At 53.2% G+C, this 14835-nt stretch overlaps 1 protein-coding gene across 1 annotated transcript; it reads right to left on the bottom strand.

Moving 5' to 3' along the window:
• Positions 1 to 44: 44 nt before the first annotated feature.
• On the bottom strand, positions 45 to 3821 carry LOC147526037 (olfactory receptor 14A16-like). The gene is made up of 3 exons (XM_086630603.1): positions 2903 to 3821; positions 1345 to 1399; positions 45 to 132 (listed from the first exon to the last, which is right to left on the bottom strand). The coding sequence occupies exons 1-3, from the start codon at positions 3819 to 3821 to the stop codon at positions 45 to 47; spliced, it is 1062 nt and encodes a 353-aa protein (XP_086486729.1).
• Between the last annotated feature and the right edge of the window lie 11014 nt (positions 3822 to 14835).

The following is a 14835-nucleotide window of genomic DNA, read 5'->3' as shown; positions in this document are numbered from 1 at the left end:
CGTCTTCCCAGGGACTGAATGAGGCTGCCCAGCCTGTAATTCTCTCAATCCTCCTTCTTGCCCTTCTTGATAATAGGTTTGATATTTTCCTTTTGCAAGGACCTTGGAACCTCCTTGATTGCTCTGGCTTCTCTGAAATGTTTGAGAGAGGTCTCATGATGACACTGGTCAGCTCCAACAGCACCTCTACACCTTCCAACACCAACACCCTTCTCTATATCCCACACTTGCAAAAAGAGTTTCTTGGATACAGCGCACTGCTGCCCAGTCCTCAGAAGAGAACCAGAAGTGATTTCTTCTTTCAGGCCCAGACGTCAATGTCCTCTCTGTGCAGCTCACAGCTTTCCTGAGCTTTTTCTCAGTGCTCCCCCGCCCCCAACTTTTCTGGTCCTCAGGCTGCAGATGAGGGTCCTGAGGATGGTGTAGAAAAAGGGCTTTGTCAAACTGTCTCAGGAGGATTGTTCTGGGCCTCACATAGACAGGGATGAGGGTGCTGTAGGAAACAGTGACAATAAACAGAAGAGGAGAGAAGGTGGAAGAGGCCTTCTGCCTGCCACAAAAGATAGAAGAGATGTCCCAGGGTGGAGCACAGGATAGCAGTGTGAACAGGAAGGGCAGGACTGGCTCTCAGAAGCAGGTTATGAAAGCAAAGAGCACGAGTGTCAGTGTCACTGCAGGAGAGCCCCAGTGAAACCACAGAAAAGGTGGTCCACACCACTGTGAACACAGAATTAAGTCTGGGATAAAAGTTAAGTGATTACTGTAGATGAGAAAAATCCCCCAACAAAGGTGTAGCTGCTTTCTAGACACAGACCTTCCAGTTCATGAGTCTTGTGAGGAGAGAGGTGGGTGGCACACAGCCCAGTACTGATCGTAGGATGTGGCCACCAGCAGGAAACACTCAGGACCTGCAAAAGGTGCAGAAAACAGTACTAACACTGCTGTGAGCAGAGATGGGGCATGGTGGTGGAGCTGTAGAAGTATTCAAGCATTCGACCTTCAGCATAATGATGAGAATATCCCCAACCGAAATCACAGGGCAGGTAGTGAGAGAGACGAGGAAGAGATTTGTCTAAGAGTTGAAGACATTTCCCATTTGCATAAGGGAAATTCCGTAGATGATGTCTGATAGGTCCATTGCCCATAATCCTCAACAGGTTTTACATCCTTCTTCCCCCTTCTGTCCTTGTAGGACATCTACAAAGAAGAACATTTGTTTCTTTGTGAGTTGCTTAAAGACATTGTGAAGGAAGTTCTAGGAGATGAAACATGGAGATGTGTCTTCCTCCGAGTGCATTCCAACACCCTGGATGTGCTCTGTCTGTTGTGAAAGGTGAGACATGCCTTCTTCTAAAGGGCATTGTCACTCCTGCTTGCAGAACCCCTCCTGACTGCACAGGTGAGATGCCCCACAGACGTGCTCCATTCATGGTGTGTAATGAAAGGGACAGGCCAGAAAGCCAAGGGAGCAGACAGGAGCATTTCCAAGGAACCTGTCAAAAGTGAGTGAGATAAAATTCACTGGGACAGTGGACGTTGTTCCTGGAGTCACACTCAGAAGTGTCAGGGCTCTGTCAGGTGTCCGCCCCTGAGCTGCCCTCGTGCACTCCTCTCACACACAGGGCTGTTCAGAGACACGAACCCTTCCCTTGCACACGCACAGATGGTGCACTGCAGCAGTCAGAGCGTCTCCTTGGCCTCCTGCTGCCACTCCCAGAAGCTGGGAGGCACCTCAGCCCTGTGGTGTGTTGTCCTGCTCTGAGCTTGTCTGACATGTCCCAAGGCATGAAGAATGGACACAGGGACCTTGACTCAAAGAAGCCCATCCCAGTGCTGCATTCAGGTGGGTTCCCAGGAGATGTGAAGTGACCTCCCGACACTGTCAGTCCCACAGACCTTCACAGCAATGCTGGAAACAGCTGATGGCATTCAGTGCTCCCTTGGGTTCATCTCACCATACACACCCGGTGTGCATACTTCAGTCTCATCTGCGCAACGCAAACATGGACTTCTGACCTAGTCGTTCAGTGTCCTGCATGGAGGGCCAAATAACCTCTCCAAGTTGAGAGGCCAGTGCTGGAAACAGTGGTTGTTACTGGCTGATCTGAGACATCTGCCCTGGGGGAGCTTCTCCCTGGTGCCCAGCGCACACAGACACAGACCAGACTCTTCTCTGCTGGTCCTTCACGACTCTTCCATGAAGCCTGGTTGCACAAGGACACTGTGGTGTGCCCCCACCTGCAACCTTGCACGCTTTAGCTGTTCACTTTTATTTTTTTCTCTCTGCTGAAATTTACTGAGCACATTCTTGAGAACATTAGAAGCAGACTTAAGCCTTCCTGCACCACCCTGAGAAGATCCCCTGGTATGATGGAACCGCTCTTAGGGAGGCCAGCTCTGTCACAGCAGTGCCCATTGCCTGCCCCTGCCTGCGGTCACAGGGCTGCCACCCCGCAGGACTGTGACCAAGCTGCCAGAGAGCTCAGGGCTGACACCAAACCCAAGGGCTCAGAGAGAGAGTGTGGGAGGGAAAAGAGAGCAGCTCTGGAAGAACAAGTGCTCCCTGGCAGGGCTGCCATGCCGGGGCTCTCTTCCCCTCCACCTCTGCACACAGGACCTGTCCCTGCAGCTCTGAAAAGATCTTGGAGGAAGGATCTCAGGAAAAAAAAGTCACTGCAAGGCCCTTTATTTTGTCTAATCACACAGAGCGCACAGCTCCTCATTTGCACAGCCACTCGGTCAGGGAAGGAAAGCAGAGAGTGAGTGAGAAAGAGGATGACAACATCGCTACAAGTGAAAAAACACCAATAACAACAAAAATTACAGATGACAGGCTGGCCCTGCAACAAGTTTTATTGTAACTGCTGTGCAGAAGAAAATGGGTGGTTTATTGCTTCCAAATACCATCCAGTCATCAGTTTGCTCAGGGCATCCTTGAGGTCCTGGTTCCTCATGCTGTAGATGAGGGGGTTCACTGCTGGAGGCACCACCGAGTACAGAACTGACAGCACCAGTTCAAGAGATGGGGAGGAGATGGAGGGGGGCTTGAGGTAGGCAAAGAGGCCAGTGCTGAGAAACAGGAAGACCACGGCCAGGTGAGGGAAGCACGTGGAAAAGGCTTTGTGCCGTCCCTGCTCAGAGGGGATCCTCAGCACGGCCCTGAAGATCTGCACATACGACACCACAATGAACACAAAACACCCAAATCCTAAACAGGCACTAACCACAATCAGCCCAACTTCCCTGAGGTAGGAGTGTGAGCAGGAGAGCTTGAGGATCTGGGGGATTTCACAGAAGAACTGGTCCAGGGCATTGCCGTGGCAGAGGGGCAGTGAAAATGTATTGGCCGTGTGCAGCACAGCATTGAGAAACCCAGTGGCCCAGGCAGCTGCTGCCATGTGGACACAAGCTCTGCTGCCCAGGAGGGTCCCGTAGTGCAGGGGTTTGCAGATGGCAACGTAGCGGTCATAGGACATGATGGTGAGAAGACAATACTCAGCTGTGATAAAGAACATAAAGAACAAGAGCTGTGCAGCACATCCTGAGTAGGAAATGTCTCTGGTGTCCCAGAGGGAATTGGCCATGGCTTTGGGGACAGTGTTGGAGATGCAGCCCAGGTCGAGAAGGGAGAGGTTGAGGAGGAAGAAGTACATAGGGGTGTGGAGGTGGTGGTCACAGGCTATGGTGGTGATGATGAGGCCGTTTCCCAGGAGGGCAGCCAGGTAGATGCCCAGGAAGAGCCAGAAGTGCAAGAGCTGCAGCCGTCGTGTGTCTGCAAATGCCAGGAGGAGGAACTCAGTGATGGAGCTGCCGTTGGACATTTGTTCACTCTGGGCATGGGGGCCTGTTGAAAGAGAAGAGGACTTTGACAATTTAGGGCAGATTTCTTTGAGCCACTCCTATGCTGTTTCCTAAAAAATCCCGTAAAACTACTTCTCTTTCTTTGGGGGAACTTCCTTCACCTCCTTTCGGTGAGCTCAGGCCTGTGCTGCTGAGTGAGGGCACTTTCTCGGCAGGGGCAGAAATCCTCATCTTTCACATTGCTCTCAGCCTGAACACTGGTGAGCCCTGAGGGACACAAGGTCTCCCTGTGTCCTACTGCAGAGCCAAGAGAGCTGCTCTGCCCACGAGTGACCTGCTGGTCACCATACAAGTGCCCTGTGCTTGCACCTCTCTGTTCAAGGCTGATCTTAGCTCAGTAGACTTCAGTTTCAAATCCATTTCTCCAAACTCTTCTCTCTTTCCCCATGCAGCTGAGCAGAGAGTGATGCAGAGGGGTGGCCTGGCTCTCTGTGCCTGGAGCTGTTCCTGCCGGGGCTGTTTCTCTGACCCCAGGTCTCCTCCCTGTCAGTGCTCACAGACCCCATCCCACCCGCTGGGTGCTCAGCTCTGCCCTGAAGACCCCTCCTGACAGCCGGGCACTGCCCAGGGGCATCTCTAGGTGGGCAGGTCCTAAGGAGTAGGTCAGAGAAGCACTGATGCTGCAGGCAGAGGTGATGCTGGTGCTGTCTGTAGGTAGGGGAGTGGGGGAAGGCACTTATGAGGCTTCTGGCAGATCTGCTGATCCCCCACTGTAACAGATCAGGAGTCTCAGGGACTTACTCAAACTTGACAGCATCTTTCCCCACTCCCTTGGCAGAAAGCTGAAATCACAGACCCTGGAAAGGTCTCAATGTTTAAGGTAGCCCCTGCCTTGACATTGCTCTGGAAATGCTGCCTCTGCCATTGTCCTGGGGCTGATCTGGAGCTGTGAGCAGCTCTGACCCACACAGCACCCTTTTGACAGCAGAAGGACCCTCTCCTGCCAGGAGTTGCTCCTTCCACCCACAGCTTCTCCCCACAGCGCCGTGGGGAGCTCCCCGGGCAGCTGAGTGCTGACCCTGGCAGGCGGCAGAGTCCCTGCCCCAGCACACAGCCCCTGGGGTGCAGGGACCCTGCTGGTTAGGACAGCCCTGGGCACCCCTGGCTGCACACCCACCTTACACTCTGCAGCTGTCCCTGGGAGAAGGCAGCCATCATGTCCTGTCCTTCTGACGGTGCAGCAGGGCAGCCCTGCTCTGGAGCGTGTCCTCCTCCATAGAAGAGAGAGATCCCACCGGCTGTGGGTTGTTCCAGCTTCACACGATCCCTCCCCGAACTGCAGCTGCCCTGCCCCGCACCCAGAGACTCACTGTGCCACGGGCTGTGAACATTTCTCCTCTTCTGAGCTCCCAGCACCCTCCCACCCCCGTCTGCCTTTAACCCCTCCGTGCCTCCCCCCTCTCCCCTGGGTGCCCGCAGGCAGTGCCCCAGCCCTGCTCCTGGGCACAGCTGTCTCTCTGCAGCGCTGCCCGCTTGCCAGGAGCTCCCTCCGTCCCAGGAGCCCGGCCCAGCTCAGCAGCACAGGACCAGCCCAGCACATTTAATGACCCCTCTGGTGGGTTTGGTGCTGACTCCAGGGACCTCAGGCAGTCAGAAGCAGTTGCAGACGCCTCTCAGGAAGTCCAAGTCGGAAACAAACTCCAAAGTTTCTCGCAGTGCTAATGGGTCCCCCTGTAACGTTTTCTCTCCCTCCACCCCTTTCTTTTGGGTCTGGGTTGTGTTTAGGGCAGATGCTCCATGAGTCGGTGGTCACCATCTCCCCCTGCCAGAACTCCCTTTCCCCAGTCTCTGCTGCCCATGCTCCCAAGTGAGACAAACAGGAGAACAAAGTCGATGCATTTTCTGGGATGTTCCCTCCAAGGGCAGACACTGCTGGCTACAAAGTCTCCCTTCTAACCACTCCCGGCAGCTTCCAGGGTGGTCATCTTGTTCTGTTCTTTAAGTACTGGCCTACTAAACCCTTCCCGAAATTCTTACACAAAAATTTTAACCCCTTCCTTGTTGGATAACACGGTGAAGGGTCGGGAGCAGCCTCTCTTTGCTCTGGGTAACCCTCCCACCTGAACATTCTTTCAGCTTGTGTCCCTTTCCTCTCATCTTCCCACCACGCACCACAATGAAGAGCCTGGCTCTGTCTTCTTAATCGCCTGGCAGATACTGAAATGCTCCTAGGAGATTTCCCAAAACCTTCTGCTCTCCACATTTCGCAGTGTTCCCTCAGCCTTTCCTTCAGGTGGAAAGTTCTCCAGCCCCCTGCACACCCCCACACACCTGCCTGTATGTCGTGGTTTAGGCCGATCCGGCAACTAAACTCCACACAGCTGCTTACTCGCTCCTTCCCCAGTTTAGTGGAGAGGAGAAAAATATAATAAAAGGACTGAGGGTCGAGACAAGAGCAGAGAAGATAAAAAGAAACAAAGCCAGATCTTAGAAACAACATCTCCTCCCCCACACCTTTTCCTTTTCTTCCCGGCTCTACCTCCTCCCCAGCAGCACATGGGGGCAGGGAATTGGGGAGTGCAGGTCGGTTCATCCCATGTTGTTCCTGCGGCTCCTTTTCTTCAAGGGGGAGGAGTCCTTACACCATTTTCCCTGGCTCCAGTGGATCCCCTACTCACAAGGAAAATCTACAGACTTCCCCAGCGTGAGTCCTACCTGCAGGACGCAATCCTTCCCCATCGGATTGCTCCAGTGCGGGCTTCACCACAGTCACGGATTCTTAGAGAGCTGTTGCCGCTCGCTCTGGTGTGGGTTGTCCAAAGGACTCTAGATGCATCTCCACCTTGTTGTGTGTCCCATGCTCCACGACCATCCTCAGGCTCAGGCATCTCTTCTCCGACGTGGGCTTCTCCACAGGCTGCGAGTGGGTTTCTGCTCCACCGAGTCTGTCCTGGCTGCAGGGGGCCACCTGCTGTCTTGCCATGGGTTGCAGGGGAAACTCAGCTCCGGCACCTCGTCCCGTTCCATCTTCACTGACCTGGTGTCGGTGCGGCTGTTTCTCTCAGATCTCAGTCCTCTCTGGGTGAACTCGGCCCAGTGGCACCCTGGGAGCTGGGCGCTCCCTGAGTTCACCAGGTGGCTCCGCCGCGGCCATCTTCAGTGGGTGGCACTGGCCCAGTGCTGGCAGCCCCCGGCTGGGAGCCGGGAAGCAGGGCAATGCCCTCCTCCTTCTCTCTTCTGTCCCGGGCAGAGCACCTTTTCCGGTTCCTTTGTCCCAACTTAAATAGGGCAATTTGCAGAGGCGCTGATTTGCTCAACCCCGAGGGGGATGGGAGTCCGATCTGGTGGCCAGAACTGGATCTGACTTGGTTCCGAAACCAGGGAAGTCACAGGGAGCAAATCCCCTCTCCCGCCACCAGAACCCCTTTGTATCAACCCATCAGTTGGTTACCAGGAGACCTTGCTAGTTTACCATGTACCCTTGTTGGTTCAGTTACCGGGAACCCTTGTAGGTGCGGGTACCAAGTACCTCTGTTAGTTACTAGGAGCCCTTGGTGCGATTACCCGGAGCACCTGTTGGTTGCTAGAAGCCCTTGTTCGTGCGGTTATCGGGAGCCCTTGTTGGTTACCAGGAGCCCTCGTTGGTTACCAGGAGCCCTCGTTGGTGCGGTTACCAGGAGCCATTGCTGCTTACTGGGAACCCTTTCTAGTGCAGTTACCGACAGTCCTTTTTGGTTACCGAGAACCCTTCCTGGTTATGGGAAGTCCTTGTTGGTGTGGTTACAGTTAGCCATTTATTTTTCACTGGGATCTCTTTTTGGTGCGGTTACTGGGAGCCCTTGATAGTGCTGTTAGCTCGAGCTCTTCTCAGTGCAGTTACAGGGAGCCCTTGTTGGTTACCAAAAGCTCTTCTTGGTTATCAAGAGCCCTTGTTGGTGCGGTTAGCGGCAGCATTGTTGGGACAGTTACCAGTAGCCCTTGTTGGTTACTGGGAGCCCTTGTTGGTGCATTTACCAGGAGACCTTGTTGGTGCGGTGTTGTGGTTTAGGACATCAGTTATCTACAGGTCTAAGACTAGCCACTGTGGAAAGCAGACTTCAGTGGGGGTAACATGGACTTCAGATGGAGCTGAGGGGTGTATTTTCTCTTTCATTGAGCTGTCCTGCGGCGGCTGAAATGCACGGACTCTGTAGATGTGATACCAGAGACATTTATTACAATTTACAAGCAGCTTTTATAGATCATTTTTCCAGCCACGATGTGTCCACTCACCCCTTGCCCAGCTGTGATTGGTTACAAACAATAGTGCACGCGCCTAGTTTAGCTTTACTATTGGCTATGCCTAAAACACTACTAAACTAAATATCATTTTCTCACACACCTTATATCATCTTCCCATACTCCCCATGTCAGCTTCTCACACTCCCTACGCCAGCTGCTCACACTCCCTTTTCTTTTCCATCCTCTTTATTGGTGTTTCCCAACGTCAGAAAGAGCACAGGCTTAAATCATCAAGGTCAAACCCCAGCTGTGACTGTGTGTATGATTCCACCCTGTCCCTCACTTTGATTGTGTTTGTTGGCAACTAAACTCCTTTCTGGGTCTGCGAGCAGCTCGTTTGCCATGTAGAGCAAGGTGGAGTTGGTGCCAATGGGCTGAAACATGCAGGTATGGACTTGAGTGGAGGAAGCTCAGATCTGCACAAGGCTGCTGGAAGTCCCAGGTGGCTGATGAGAGAAATGGTGGGGTTGGAGGTAGGGAGGAAGACTGCCCATAGAGTGTCAGACATAAAAGGTCTTGATTTCTCTACCTCTTCAGGGTCCATTAGGAGATGTTCTGTTTCGATATCCATTGGAGATGGTTGATATAATCTGTAAGCAGAAAAATCCATTCATGCTGCAACACACTATTGAAATCTTTTCACTTTAACCGCACTCCTGAAATCCCTCTAAATAACCACACAGAATGAAGGGCTTCAGGAGAATTTTGCCCAGCAACTTGGCTTGTTGGGGTGTTTTGCTTCTTAATGAGCCCTCTAGTGCCGTGTTCCTGAACTGCAGATAGTGAAAGTGATTGATTAAGCTGCTAGAGAGGCATAAATCAGGACCTGGAGAACTAATGACCCGTCAGCCTCCACTGTGTGCCTGGTAAGATCATGAAACAGATCCTTGTGGAAGCCATGTCAAGGCATATGGATGACAGGGAGGTGATTGGAGACAGCCGGCATGGCTTCACCAAGGCCTAATTAGTGACTGACTAATCTGGTCGTCTTTGATGATGGAGTAACTGTGTGGGTGGATAAGGGAAGAGCACCTGATGTTCATCTCCTTGAACTCCTTGATATAGTCTCACCCAACTCCCTTGTCCCTAAAATGGAGGGACATGGATTTGACAGACAGACTCTTATGTGGACAAGGAACTGGCTAGATGGTCTTGTCTAGACAGTTGCAGTCAAGTGCTCAATGTCAGAGTGGAAACCAGTAATGAGGGGATTCCCTCAGGGGTCTGTATTGGGATGGATACTATTCAACATCTTCAACAATGACAGAGACAGTGGGATTGAGTGCGCCCTCAGCAAGTTTGCAGATGACACCAAGCTGAGTGGTGTAGTTGACTTGCTAGAGTAAAGGGACGTCAATCAGAGGCACCTGGACAGGCTGGAGAGTTGGATCATTCAAACCTCATGAGGTTCAACAAGGACAAGCAGAAGGTCCTGCACCTGACTCAAGGCAATCCCCACTCCCAGTCCACACTGAGGGATGAATGGATTGAAGCAGTGCTGTGGAGAAAGACTTGGGGATAATCACCAATGAAAAATCAGACATGAGCTGGCAATGGTTGTTTGCAGTCCAGAAAGCCAACGGTATCCTGGGCTGCATGAGAAGAAGTGTGGCCAGCGGGTCAAGGGAGCTGATTCTCTCCCTCTACTCTGCTCTCATGAGGCTCCACCTGGAGTACTGTGTCCGTCCCTAGGGTTCCTAGTAGAAGACAGAAATGGACCTGTTAGAGTGGGTCCACAGGAGGGTCACAAAGTTGATCAGAAGCCTGGAACACATCTCTTTGGCAGAAAGGCTGAGACAGTTGGAGTTGTTCAGCCTGGAGAAGAGAAGACTCTGGGGAGACCTTCTTGAGGCCTTGAAATATAGAGAGGGTCTAGATGAAAGACATGGAAATACTCGTTTTGAAGACCTGTAGTGACAGGCCGGGGGGAATGGTTTTAATCCGAAAGAGGTTTGATTTAGATTAGACATAAAGAAGAAATGTTTTGTAGTGAAGGTGCTGAGATGCTGGAATAGGTTATTGAGAGAAGTTGGGGGTTCTTTTCCTCATGGAACACTCAGAGCTCTTCTTCGGGGTAGTGTGATGTGAGGGTGGAGACATCAGCATAAGTAGGCTGTAGTGCTTCTGTTTGGGTTTCAGCCTCAGCCTTGCAGTTGCAGCAGGTGGAAACCATTTTCTTCCAGCAGGACACAGTCTCCTTAGAGTTCTCTGCAAAAATGGCCCACTTACTGATAAAGCTGGTTGGTTGGTTGGTTGGTTGGTTGGTTGGTTGGTTGGTTGGTTGGTTGGTTGGTTGGTTGGTTTTTCGGCTGATCTATTTAGGCACTGATCCAGACCATAATGCCCAAACTTGGGTACAAGATTATTATACAGGATGGTGCTGAAAGCTTTGCTGAAGCTCAGGTAAAGGACAGCCGCTGCTCCTCCCTTATCAAGAAATGCAGTCCTTTCATCTCAGAAACCAATCAGGATGGACAGGCACGAGTTACTCTGGGTAAACCCATGAGCATTGTCTTTCAGACACTCAGAAAAGATGTCCCAGAGGACATGCTCTGTGACACACTGCTCAGTCAAAGACAGTTTGAACAGCCTTTAGTTCCCCTGTGAATCCTTTGGGCTCTTTGGAAGATCCATGCAAAATTTACTTTTTCCAAGTTGTTGGGGCGTTCTCATCTCCATGAGCTTTCAAAGATGATATAGAGCTGTGCTGGACTCACCTGGGCTGGCAGCTAAGACCACACATCAGCTCACTCACAAAGCTCTAAAACTCAGTGAGATGGAGGAAGAGAAGAGAAACAGCAAAAGGGAGAAAATTCATGTGTCGAGGTCAAAACAGTTTAAAAAGTGAAGGAAAAGATGAAGAAAGAAGAAAAGGAAAACAAGTGATGCAAAGGCCATCGCTCACCACCTCTCACAGCCAGTCCCCGAGCAAAAGATGGCTGTCTACTTAAAATCCCCTTCCTCTCTGTTTTCTTGCTCAGCATGATGTCATACGGCCTGGAATAGCTCTTTGGTCAGCGTGGGTCACTGCCCGGTTGTGTCTCTTTCCCACCTCTCGTGCACCCCCAACCTACTGACTGGGGCAGAGTGAGAACCAGAGGAGGCTTTGGGGCAGCGCAAGCCTGTTCCGCAGAACCTACACTGGTCGTGTGTGGTCAGCAGGGGTTTGGTCACAGATCGAAACCACAGCACCAGCAGAGCTGCTGGGAAGAGAACCAACACCAGCTGCAGGAGAAGAGAGGGCCTCGATAGGACCTCGGGCTCCTCTCTCAGCACTGCTGCCTGCAGGCCCTCCTGTCCCATGGGCTGTCCAGGGCTGAGTAACCCCTGCCTTGATCGCCACCCACTGCTGGTTGCATCCTCCATTGTCCTGCCTCCAGGCACACAGGCCTGGCAGACCTTGCTGCTGAAAGAGGCAAAGAGGGGCAAAGAGGCCATAGAGTACCTCCCACCTCTCTACATCTTCTCTTCCTAAAAGGAGCAGTGGCCACACATTATTCTTGCTTATTCTTCATCTGTAACTTCAGCAGTCACAGCTCATCTTGGTGTCCCTGAATTCCCTTGCACATATCCACTCCAGGGAAGGTTTGGTTGCCTACAACTATCTTTGTTTCTAAATTCCTCCTTTGAAGTGATCCCCTCCACCCACCCCTCAATGCTTTCCTGTTTCTGTGGAGCTTCCCAGTGAGTTCCTGCCATGCCATGATCCAGGCACACTGTGGGTATCAGTGACCTGTTCCTTGACTGTATCATCAAGGGGTGAGTAAAGGGTTGGGGAGAGAAGAACCAGCAGAGGCTGAGAGCGCAGGCCCAGGAGTGGAGACCCTGGTGCGATGTGCTTCCTGTTCATGGACTGCCTGCACCTGCTGGGTAGACATGGGACAGACCTGGCCTCACCGCAGTCGTGGGACTCATTTGCTTGCACACAGACATGGAATATTTCTGAGCTTCTTTTTGGTGTCTGTTTGCTCCCACTTAAGAAGAAGGTCAGGGTTCCTGTTGGTCCTGTGTTGTCCCAGCAAACCCAAATGCACTTGTGCTGGAGATCCATCGACATCTAATGTAGCTCTCACTGCTACATGATTTCGCCATGAAATTGAATGATTCTATTAAAAATGTGCTGTGTGTGAGAAAGAGATGAGGCTCCTTCCAGCCCCAGGACCACAGAAAGGTGATTCTCAGGCCTGACTGTGTCTGAGAGCAGAAAAGACATTGCTGGAGGCAGAGTCTCTGCAGAGGTGAGACAGGGAGGATCAGTGGTTACTTCAGTCTTGTTCCCAGTAGGTTCCTGGGAGTCCCAGGGACATCTGAAGGAAGCGTGGGTTGGAGTGGGGCGATCAGAGCCAGTGACATCCTGAGCTGGTCCTGTGCTGCTGAGCTGGGCCGGGCTCCTGGGATGGAGGGAGCTCCTGGCAAGCGGGCAGCGCTGCAGAGAGACAGCTGTGCCCAGGAGCAGGGCTGGGGGCACTGCCTGCGGGCACCCAGGGGAGAGGGGGGAGGCACGGAGGGGTTAAAGGCAGACGGGGGTGGGAGGGTGCTGGGAGCTCAGAAGAGGAGAAATGTTCACAGCCCGTGACACAGTGAGTCTCTGGGTGCGGGGCAGGGCAGCTGCAGTTCGGGGAGGGATCGTGTGAAGCTGGAACAACCCACAGCCGGTGGGATCTCTCTCTTCCATGGAGGAGGAGGACACGCTGCAGAGCAGGGCTGCCCTGCTGCGCTGTCAGAGGGACAGGGCATGATGGCTGCCTTCACCCAGGGATGGCTGCAGGGTGTGAAGGTGGGTGTGCAGCCAGGGGTGCCCAGGGCTGTCCTTCCCAGCAGGGTCCCTGCACCCCAGGGGCTGTGTGCTGGGGCAGGGACTCTGCCGCCTGCCAGGGTCAGCACTCAGCTGCCCGGGGAGCTTCCCACGGTGCTGTGGGGAGAAGCTGGGGGTGGAAGGAGTGACCCTCATCAGGGCAGGGACCTTCTGCAGTCAGGAGGGACTGTGTGGGTTACAGCTGCTCACAGCTCCAGGTTACTCCCAGGCATTTTTGAGGGAACATTTCAAGATGGAGTTCCCTGCAAGGGAAGGTGTCTGTCTTTTGTGGTTTCTCAGCTTGGTTGGCTGGGTGGGCAGTGGGACATTTCAAGGGGACTTTTCTATCCAAAGATCAAAGGAGGGATTACTGTATGGATAAGGCGCCCCCTGAGCCGGTGTTTTCTGCATCCCCTTCCCAGTCTCCTCAGGGTGGGTGCGACCTGCTCTTTAGCCCTGCACACACGCAGAGGCTGCCGGGCACAGCTGGGCACACAGGGGCTGGGACGGGCTCTGGGAGCACTGGCAGGGAAGAGACGCAGGGCCGGAGCAACAGCTCCTGGCAGGGACAGCTCCAGGCAGGAGAGATGGGCAGGAAAGGAGGGAACTGCTGATGGGAACCCTGTTGCAGGGCAGATGTGGGCGCCTCTGGCCAATCCTGCAGTGCGGATGCCTTCCCTGAGCAACCCCTTCCTCTGTCCCACCCAGCACAGCCCTCGGCCCTCACGGCCATGGGGTCTGGGCTGGGAGTCACCTCTGTGTCCAGCAGACCAGCAGAAGAGGCGAAGGGCATCCCTCCTGCCACGTGCCCATTTCCCACTGACCAGCGATCGGGCTGAGGGCCGCTGTCCTGCGTTATCACTGTCTGGGAGGTGGCGTGACCAGCTGGGTCAGGGTAACGCTGTGCCCAGTGCCCGGCTGCCTCTGCCCTGGCCTCTCTCAGCCACACTCTCTATTTTATCTGGTTTCTCCATTTGCCTGATTTAAAGTTCTCTTTTCATTGCTGTCAGACTCCCTGGGGATGGAGTTTCAGCCGCAGAGTCACACACTGATCTTGTTGGTCCATTCATGCAGGTGTGTCCATGGGAACACGTGTCCCAGCTTTCCTCTGACCGGTGGGGCTGTGGGCAATGCAGCCTGTGGGGATGGGGAATGAGTCAGTTCTCTCTTACTGAGATGCCAACATTAGCACAATTGGCTGTTTCTAGGGGTGTCCTTCAAGGCTGTGAGCTGCCCTCCAGAGTGCCAACCTGTCCCATAGCACCTGTGTGTTATCTGAAAGCCCCATGGAGAATCACGGAGACTCTTTGACCAAGGGAATGCTGTTGGGTTGGTGAAATGATCCATGTGTGTCCTTGGCTGGAAGTGGGGTGCTGAGACCTTTAGAAATGATGAGACATTGAGCAGTCTGCACTGGATCCCTCTGCTCTTGGCAGTGTCTGGTGAGTGTCAGGCTCATACAGGAGTCTGACCACCCTGTATGTTATGGAGGTGCAAGCCAAAGGCAGCTGGGAATAAGGCAGAGGGTCAGACCAGCTCCCCTCCCTCTGCACTAGGCCACAGGCAGTGTTCCTGCCATGCAGGACTCACTCTGTTCTCCCTGAGTGCAGCAGAAATGCTGAGGGTTTCTGCCATGGAAGAACATCCCCCCAGGGGAGAGGGGGGAGCTTTAAGAGACCTCAAACCTCTCCAACTCTTTCTGCCATCCTGTTTATTTTAGCACACCAAGGGCAGATGCTGAGAAACTTTTCTCCATTAGGAGCGGTATCATCTGACAAACACCAGGACTGGCCCCTGTCCCCACCATTCCCATGAACCCACTGCTGCAGAGCAGGGCTGACTCCTCGATATCCAGCAAGAAGCCCTTCTCACAATGCCACGCTCGGCCAACACCAGCCAGAGCTCCAGCAAGGGAGCTGAATGAAGGTCTGGAAAATGGAAATGGGATTTAGGTAACA

This window comes from Tauraco erythrolophus, unplaced genomic scaffold (genome assembly GCF_009769465.1).
Source record: "Tauraco erythrolophus isolate bTauEry1 unplaced genomic scaffold, bTauEry1.pri scaffold_40_arrow_ctg1, whole genome shotgun sequence".
NCBI classification, from domain to species: domain Eukaryota; kingdom Metazoa; phylum Chordata; class Aves; order Musophagiformes; family Musophagidae; genus Tauraco; species Tauraco erythrolophus.
This window is presented reverse-complemented; position numbering and strand designations above follow the sequence as displayed.

Bases quoted from the DNA above. Each gene is read 5' to 3' on its own strand.
- LOC147526037 (XM_086630603.1), bottom strand. From the start codon at position 3,821: ATGTCCAACGGCAGCTCCATCACTGAGTTCCTCCTCCTGGCATTTGCA. The intron at 1,400-2,902 runs ATTTGGAAGCAA...GGGGCATCTCAC, and splicing joins CAAACTGATGACTGGATGGT to CTGTGCAGTCAGGAGGGGTT. The intron at 133-1,344 runs GCATGTCTCACC...CAAACATTTCAG, and splicing joins ACAATGCCCTTTAGAAGAAG to AGAAGCCAGAGCAATCAAGG.